The 9,159-nt window shown below is 35.7% G+C and overlaps 1 protein-coding gene and 1 pseudogene across 2 annotated transcripts; one reads left to right on the forward strand and one right to left on the reverse strand.

Annotated features, from left to right (window-relative positions):
* Positions 1–779: 779 nt before the first annotated feature.
* On the forward strand, positions 780–2,392 carry LOC113339083 (annotated as a pseudogene).
* A 1,107-nt stretch (positions 2,393–3,499) lies between these two features.
* LOC113320545 (protein TIFY 9-like) lies at positions 3,500–7,937 on the reverse strand. Of its 2 annotated transcripts, none has more exons than XM_026568457.1 (6): positions 7,660–7,937; positions 7,459–7,564; positions 7,266–7,362; positions 7,002–7,158; positions 6,123–6,180; positions 3,500–3,899 (listed from the first exon to the last, which is right to left on the reverse strand). In XM_026568457.1, the coding sequence occupies exons 1-6, from the start codon at positions 7,790–7,792 to the stop codon at positions 3,833–3,835; spliced, it is 618 nt and encodes a 205-aa protein (XP_026424242.1). In that variant the 5' UTR covers positions 7,793–7,937; the 3' UTR covers positions 3,500–3,832. The 2 variants fall into 2 exon arrangements, with proteins under 2 accessions (XP_026424242.1, XP_026424237.1); XM_026568452.1 differs by having other exon boundaries at positions 3,504–3,926; positions 7,660–7,936.
* Between the last annotated feature and the right edge of the window lie 1,222 nt (positions 7,938–9,159).

The raw sequence follows: 9,159 nt of genomic DNA on the forward strand, positions 1-9,159 counted from the left end.
TAATCACTCCAAGTAGTGAAAAATACAAGTTCTTGAATACAAGGAAACCCTAATTTCTCCCTCTTAAGCAAAGCTCTCCCCTCTCCCCAGAATCCGACCCCTCATACATTGCCCAAGGACCCCTATTTATAGACCAATCGACCCTAATGGCGTACAACTCATTTTACTTCGTCTGGATCTCGTAGAGGTGCTTTATACTTCGCCCAGATCATTTTCCATAAAGTTTTCCCCTTTCTTTCGCTGACAACTTTGGGTGTTTGTCGGGACAGCTGTCTCTTTTCTTGCTCCATAATTTACTGACTTCGCTAATTATCTTTTCAGCCAAGTAACCTTATTTCGCCAATTATCTTCGTGATTGGTATCTTGCCTGGTACTCCAATTGATCCTTCGCAACTTAGATCCTTCAAGTGAGTTACTTCGCCTTAATATGCTATCTCGCGCATGGTTTTTCATTTCGTCATTCAATCAATAATGACGATCCTGATTTGATTTGACAAGTCACTGACGAGGATTTTCGGAGAATAGTGCAAGATCTTTTGGCAGGATTCCCTTGAATAACTCGCGTCTTCTCCTACGTCCACGTGGCGAATCGTATCTCTAGTATCTACACTCCCATTATTGGATTACTTTTTAGTGGGGAAGAATCCACAAAGGTAGAATATAGATTGTGTAGTTAGGTTAGATCCGTAACTCCTTAATCCACATTTTAAGGAGACATAACACCGTTACCCGAAAGATAGTAACAAAATCTCAAATCCATTGCTTGACAATTTTGAAACATGGAGCTTTTTTCTTACAATCTCCTTCTACTACTCCCTCTTATCTTCCTTCCTCTATACTTCCTCATCAAAATCAAAGGTAGCAACAAAGGTAACAATCCTCCTGGTCCTCCAAAACTTCCAATCATTGGGTAATTTACATCAACTAGGCAAACCTCCTCATCGCATTCTACACAAACTATCCCAAAAATATGGCCCCGCTATGTATCTACAACTAGGCAATATTCCCACAATCATAATCACAGCAGCCGAGGCCGCCGAACAAGTCTTAAATACACATGATCTTGATTTTTGTAGTAGACCTCATTTGGCTGGTCCGAAACGTCTTACATATAATTACTTAGATATTGCTTATGGTCCTTATAGTGAGTATTGGAAAGAGATGCGAAAAACAGGTGTTCTTGAACTTTGAAGTACCAAAAGAGTCCAATCTTTTGCGGTAATTCGAGAGGAAGAAGTTTCAGTTGTGATTGATTCTATCTCTTCTACTGCTTCTAATTCTACTGAACCTATTGATGTTTATAAAATATCGATAAATTTATTAGAAAAGATTCTATCAAGGGCAGCTTTCGGTAAAACATTCCAAAATAGAGATCAAGTTAGTGATGGTAGACTTCAGGAAATCCTTGACGATACCATGGAGGCACTCAGTGGTTTTTCAGCGTCTGACTATTTTCCTAGTGTAGGTTGGATTATTGATAGGATCAGTGAGTGAATTGAGAAATGCTTTGATGAATTCAACCCTGAGAGAAAGAAAGCCGAACATGAAGATCTCATAGATGTTATGCTGAAAATCGAGGAGGAGGGAACGAGTCCTATTCGTCTCACTAATGATCGTATCAAAGCAATTCTTGCGGTACGTAGTTTCCTCTAATTCAATCTACATCTGTAAATGATTACTTTATCACCTTAATATTGGCCGATTGGAGTCACTCGTAGAGGTAACCATGAGTTCAGAATCAAGAAGTGTTTAATTACTTTTTTCCTTGGATATATATTATTTGCTTTAAGCGAGCTTCTAATGCGATAGAAATCTTATATTCAGGATGTATTTGTTGGTGGAATAGAGCCAACTGCAGTAACTATGAATGACGGAACTGATTAAGAATCCAGAAGCAATGAAAAAAGTGCAAGAAGAGATTAGAAGCTATGTGGGATCAAAAGGGAAGGTACAAGAAAACGACCTTCATCAGTTCTTATACCTAAAAATGGTGGTTAAAGAGACACTCCGACTACACATACCGGGACCACTGTTGATTCCAAGAGAAACTACAAAGCATCATGTTATTGGCGGATATGATATATACCCCAAAACAAGGATCATATTAAATGCATGGGCTATAGTGAGAAATCCAGAGTATTGGGACAAGCCAGAGGAATTCATCCCAGAGAGGTTTAAAAATTGCTCTATTGATGTGGGAGGACAAAATCTTAATTTCATACCTTTCGGCTCAGGTCGAAGGGGTTGCTCTGGAATGAATATGGCACTAATATCTATAGAGCTTTTCCTGGCCAATCTATTATACTGCTTTAACTGGGATTTGCCGGAAGGCATGAAAAAGGAAGACATAAATATGGAGGAATCGACGGGGCTTAGTGCTAATAAGAAATAAAATTTTGTTGTCTTTCAGTGAAATTAAAATTAACCTGCATCTCACACAATTGTTCTTCATAGTAGAATTCAACATAGTGAAAAGCATACCTGTCTTGGGTTTTCCCAAGTGCCTTCGCCAGAGTGTGCATACTTTTCTGCATTGTAAGATGGATTCGATACCAGTCTTTGTGTTCTTGGGTAATCGATTTAGTATTTCTAGTACGATATCTGAATTCATATTCTCCATTAATACGGACAGCTTCAATTTTGTGTCTTCTCCACAAAGCCAGCTCCCAATTGATTATGATTGATTCTTCTTTCAGCCCGACTGGCAAAAACGCCCGATCCATGAAACTTACAGGTAGTATCTGGAATTTCTTGTTTGTCTCTCCACCCGCTGCCATCACCAAGAGTGTAAACCTGGACGCGTTGTATACGAATCCTTACAACCTTGTACTTGGAATGACAATACCCAAATCCAGAATAACTACAAAATTCACCCATATTGGGAACACGAATACGAAGCGTGGTAACACACCAAACCATTGCAAGAACCAACCAAGTGGAAGCAACAACCATTATGTAGTCTTTCAGTGCCATTAAAGTTAACCATCTCACCCGATTGTTCTCCTTAGTAGAGTTCGTCAGGTCCTTTATCAGGCAAGATTGAGATAAGCGTACCTGTCTTTGTTTTCCCGAAAAGACTTCGCCAGGTTCTGCATACTTTTCTGCATTGCGAGAAGGATTCGATACCTGTATTGTTCTTGGGTAATCGAGATACTATTTCTTGAACCGTATCTGAATTTAATTTTTCCATGGTTTCCCTTTGATTCCGGCTACATCGTCTAGGGTACCATAAAAACTCCACAAAGTGATAATTCTATGCTTGTTCTTCTGTGATTCTCGTTGTATTGTACAGTTAGGGTTTCTTGTCAAGCAAGGTGCAACTAGTTGAGTCTATAATAAGAGATGTTCTTATTCAACCGGGCCCCCATTATCCGAAGGCCCAGTAGTTGTAAACTGTTAGGGTGTGAGTGCACCTTGGTACAACCAGGAGGAGGTAGCAGTAACAAAATAAAAGTACTCTCAAACACCAGGATTCAATGAAGAAAGCAAGAAATTCAGATAGATAGTCACAGCAAGAAATAAATTACAAACATAATTATTAAGAGTGAAACACTCCCGGAAATACAAAATGAAAATCATAATTAATCAAATCTGTTTTTGGAAAAATATGAAATTCAATGGTCACATAGTTCACCACATAGGGTTTTTAGCGTCATACTAATAATTTACTTACTAATGAATGTAAACATCATCATAAAAGCAGCATACATGTTTAGGGCAAATCACACTTACATGTATGAAGTACCGGATATCTACTTATACTCCTACATATTTATATCATATATAGTTTGATAATACTTGCACCGCGGCCGCCACCACTATCATCAAATTTTTACTCTTTCATCTTCTTGTTCTCTACACCTTCAGACCCATTTGCATAAGGTGACACTGTAACCAACCTGCAGTTTTGTTCAAATGATTTCCCCCTAATCAAAAGCAAATTTTTAATAAGAAAATTTCAGAGACTTGTATAGGCCCAAATCACAATGATCAATCATAAATAATAGAATGTCAGTTGCCCAAACACATGGTACAGGCATATTATCGACCTCAAGAATCTCGTTCAATTTTCAACGTCATCCCAAGGACATGATGAACGAAAAAAACCTTCTCCGGCAGTTTCCTAGATTGTAATGCATTGTATAAGCTCACACACAAATGACTATAAGCATGGCTGTCGCCTGTCGGTCGTGGTTATGAAAGTACGTTATATGTAGGTTAATTTTGTCGGTGACAAGGCCTTAAAGGAGTCGGACGCTAAGTAATGAAAGTTGCCATAGCTATCAATATCTATCAACTAGGCACATGTTTTAAATCTGAGCCTATTAGCTGCCAATTCTATCTTACTTTTGAAAAATAAAGAATATGACCCTACCTGTTTTTTCTCTGGAAAATTTAACATTACTATGCTTTAAATCTTTTAGCACGCTTGTGTTTTTGAGTACAATCTGTGATAATTTTCTCTTCTTCTTGCTAAGAGCTAATTATGGTGTTCAAAACATTTTTTAGATAAGAAAATGAGCTGAGGTCAAACAAAAACTTTGGCCCTTAGTAAACAAGAGCTTTGCTACATACACCGAATCGGTAGCCGCTGAAGAGGGAATGGACGGTCCTGCTGTGACCCTTAACATTGGGATTGGAAGTGGGGCATGAGGCCGCACTTCTTCGGTGTATTTATACTTTCCGAATAAACAAAGAGTGCACGGAGAAAACAGTTCAAATGAGGGGACACAAACAAGTGGAATATGGCATGTTGTTTGATGGAAACAAAATAAAGTAAATGGAATTTTCATCACTAAAGTACACATCACAAATCACAATTCAAATTTCTTTGTTACCCAATTGGATTAAATTGAACAAAATATCATGAATCATGTTCTCCCAAAGAAGAAGAAGTTTTTTCAAAAAATTTTGTACTCAATTGAATTATTAAAACAACAAGTGTGACAAAAAATTGGATTAAACAAAAACTTTCAAATTCCAATATCAATCACGTTTTTATTCTTTTGGAGATTATGATTGGTTACTTTCCACACATTCATGATAGTCTTATACCATTAAAGGACCAACTGCTTCAACAAAAAAAAATTTAAAAAAATAATGGACAGCTTGATTAAACACTGCAACTTGTGTAGGTTTTGGAGAAAAATAGTGTCTTAATCTTATCCCAAAGACATGTATGGTTGGAAACCTATTTATGGCACATAGAATTTAACCAAACAAAACCAAAACTACCTTCACCATACCATTCATATATAGTGGGCCAAAAGAATGTGACATTATGACAAATTTTGGGAAGATTGATTTAAGAAAACGCGTATGCATATCTTAAAAGCAAGGTGTATATATGATACAGTTGCACAGTTTTGCCCATTAAACACCCAAAACACTGGTATTGTTTTCTCACATCAAATTGATTGAAAATCCAACTCGAGTGATATCAAAATCATATTCAAGTGCTATTGCAGACCACATAAACCACAATATATGCCCAATAAGAGGAAAATACAACAACTAAGTTTCCAGTGATAAATGTTTGATAAAGTAACAATTTCTTTGTGCCGGAGGATCCAAGTATATGCACACTCACTCCGTTAAAGAATTTAATTTGATAATTTTAATGGACTGGCCAAGTGACTAAGTAGTTAAGTGATCAAGTGTGAAGTATGTTGTTCAGTGTTACACAGTCGCCGAACAAATTACCGAAATCGTATGGAATGATGAGTCAGGTAAACATTAGTTACAAAGTGTGCACAAAATTAAACTCGTACAGTATTTATGGTTGAATAACGCGTGAAAGAGGGTAATTTAGTCTGATTAAGGTATTAATTCATTAATTACTTAATTTTAAATTTCTCTGACCAAAACGTGACAAAATGGAGTATGATTAATTCTTACTGATGGCTTCGGTGGTTGGGAAGGTAAAGATAGGAAGAAGTAGAAGAAAACCAGGAAACAAAAGAAAAGAAACGTTTTTTATGGAAAGTAATAATAAAGTAAGCCACCGGCATTGTTTAGAATCCCGTGACGATGCATGTGACTAAAGTGCGCATGGTAGGTTAAGTCTAAGCATCTTCACTGCAGAAATAGTAAAAAAACAAGTAAATGGAATTTCTACTGACCTTTCCTTGCGCTTCTCAAGAAATCTCTGCAACGACTTCTTTCTAGCGATTGGTAAATCTGTGAAGAATTCCAACAAAAGTTTGAGAAAAGTCAAGGTTATCGTGGTTTCAGTTACAGCTGACTCGTCTGACTCGTCTTAAAATACTTCCAAATGAATACCCTAAAACCATATAACTAGTTTAGTCATATATGCATTTTGTTTGGTCATTAAGTGACTACAATCTATGAATTTCGGATCAGAGCTCATATATGATTCAATCTTCAAATTAAGATGTCGAGCAAGCAAAAACAAACTATCCTGCTGCTTTTAATCAAACAAATGGCTGCTATTTTTTTTTCACAAAAACACTATTCATGGCCGAAATTTAGCTGATTTTCTACTGAGTTGTCTATATCAGTGAGTTATATTGTTCTATTAGATCAGACAATTGTTCCACCAATCATATGCACATGTCTTTGATTATGAATCAGACATTCTATTTTACAAAATTCTAAAACAAATCTATGCAGTAATTAACAAAAAATCAAACAGTATAACTACACTATATCAGTTCCTTTCCAAGGTTCAAGAAAAAATTTCATGGCCGTTTTTGATACAAATCCTTGCTTCAATATGCTCAGGTCACTAACTAGTCAAAAACGCGTCTAGTATTCAGGTTGAGTGTGCCGTATTTGAGTCAGACAATACCACTAATCCAAAACCTAAACTAGCCTTCCTAATTAACAAAATGATTTAGATTGACTGATTGAGTAACACAACATGACTAATCCAAAGCCTAAACTAGTTCACTAGGCTACCTAATTGACAAATGAATCAGATTGAGTCAGACAAAACTAAACACTACCATTATCTATCAGAGAAACACTAATTGACTAACCTCCTCCATTGAGTTTCTCAAGTAGTGCTTTTCTTTCAAGGCTTGAAGTTGAAGCACTGAGTTTCGGATCAACCGATTCAACAACGGCATCAGCAGCACAAGCAGAAGCTTTATTTGCAACAGCTCCTTCTTCAGCGATCCTCATTATCATCTCCGCCTAAATTCAATCAATTCGAAAAAATCCCCAAATTCAATTTATAAATCCAAATCAAACCAAAAATTGAAATCAATTAAGAACTTGATTACTAATTAATCGAATTAAACCTTATCAGCAGGCATATCAAACACACAGACTTTTCCATTGTAGAAAATCGTCAGAGGAGTTGAAACCATTCCTGGTGTTAAATTCTCAGAACCATTTCTGTATCCCCAAAAAGAAAAAAAAAATCAAAATCATTAAAATTTTACTTTTCCCCAAAATTCATCAATTAATAGAGTTAAGATCGAATTAAATTACCTGATTGGATTATAAACAGGTAGTGGGGGGAAGTTCTCAGTTGATTTCCCATCAATTACAGTCTTCAACAACTGCGGATTGATTTTTGAGATTGCAGTTTGAACACCTGAAATTAAAAAAAAAATAAAAAAAAATATCAGAAAATTGAAAATTGAAATTACGGAAATAAAAATCAGATCAGGAACTGAGATTCATTGGTACCGTTGGTGTTGTTTTGTTGAAGAAGTTTCTGGAACTGAGATTGGGATGATGAGGAAGATGAATTTCCTCCTGATCCTTTGTTTTCCATACCGAAGAAATCGAGTTCCAGTGATGCTCCTGCTCCTGACATCATTTAGTGATTACTGTTCTTGGATTGATTGTTGATTTTCTAGTGAGAGATGAGATTTAATAGATTGGTGGGAATATTTAAACACAGGTTTTTATAAGAACAAACTTCATTGAATGAATTCTTTTCCTTCCTTCAAAAGAGGGAAAAATTTATTAATATTTATATAGGGAGGATGGCCTGCTTCTGTTTTAGACCATGTGCTGTATCACGATTACTATACGTATTTTTGTACTCTGCCCACTTGGAGGATACCCTTGACTGTGTACTTCTTATCTTGTTCTCTATATATACAAGGGTTAAACTTGAAGATTAAAAAAAAAAACAAAAACAAAAAAGAAGTAAGAACTCTCCAGATTATTATTATTATTATTATTATTATTATTTTATTTTATTTTTATAAAATAAGATTTCATCAAAATAGCGAGAATTACATCAAGAGCACAATCATTTAATACTGGGGAAACGTTTTTCCGGATATTTGATTTTTATTTACTAAAAGTTTAAAATTAATATGGGTGGGTGGGGAGCTATATCCCAACCAAAATTACCAGAATTTTTTTTTTGTTTTTTAGCTGATGTATCCGCTACTGCGTTACCTTTTTTGAGAAAAAAAAAATGAAACCTAAAAAAAATTTCACGGAGTCCTACTTTTCGTTCATCTTTCTCCAAAATAGCTTCATTGCTCCAAGACATAGTTGTTGAAGAGCCATCAAGGTGTTTGATTAAGTTTTCAGAATCCTACTCTTGAAAGTAGGAAGTTTCTTCTCCTCTTCCCAAATTGTCGCCTGCAACAGTCCTAATGTCTCTGCTTCTTGCAGATCTAAACAATCTGATGGTCATGCTCTTCCTCTTTCAAATGAGCATGTATCATGTTTTAGGATTAGTGCAAAACTTGATGGCAAAGAATCATATATCCAGGTTGCATTTAAATTAATTTTTAGTTTATTTCTGATTAGATATGACCTTGAAATATTCTTTGGTTCCATCCCGTCAGCATTTGGTTTTAATGTTTTCTTTTTTCCTAATCTGATAATCTACATGTCGTTGGCTTTCCTTGGCTAGTCGGTGTGGAGTTTAATGACTCCCTTAGAAGGTTTCGTTTCATTTTGTTTTCCAGATAAACCACATTTTAGTTGAAAGTAATTCCAATGAAATAACATCATTCGAGGTTTGGAACCAGCCTTTACAGATATTTACAATTTTAGTAGTATTTGATAAATTTATTTGAAGAGGGTTTGGGCCTAATTCTCAAACAGCTTTAGAAAATGAGCAATGTCAAAAAAAAAAATGTTTGATTGTTTCTTCATGTTCACTAGAGAAGGTAAATTTAGGATTGATATCCTTAATTAGACCCTTCAGCTTTGAATTAG

This window comes from Papaver somniferum, chromosome 1 (assembly GCF_003573695.1).
Source record: "Papaver somniferum cultivar HN1 chromosome 1, ASM357369v1, whole genome shotgun sequence".
Taxonomy (NCBI): domain Eukaryota; kingdom Viridiplantae; phylum Streptophyta; class Magnoliopsida; order Ranunculales; family Papaveraceae; genus Papaver; species Papaver somniferum.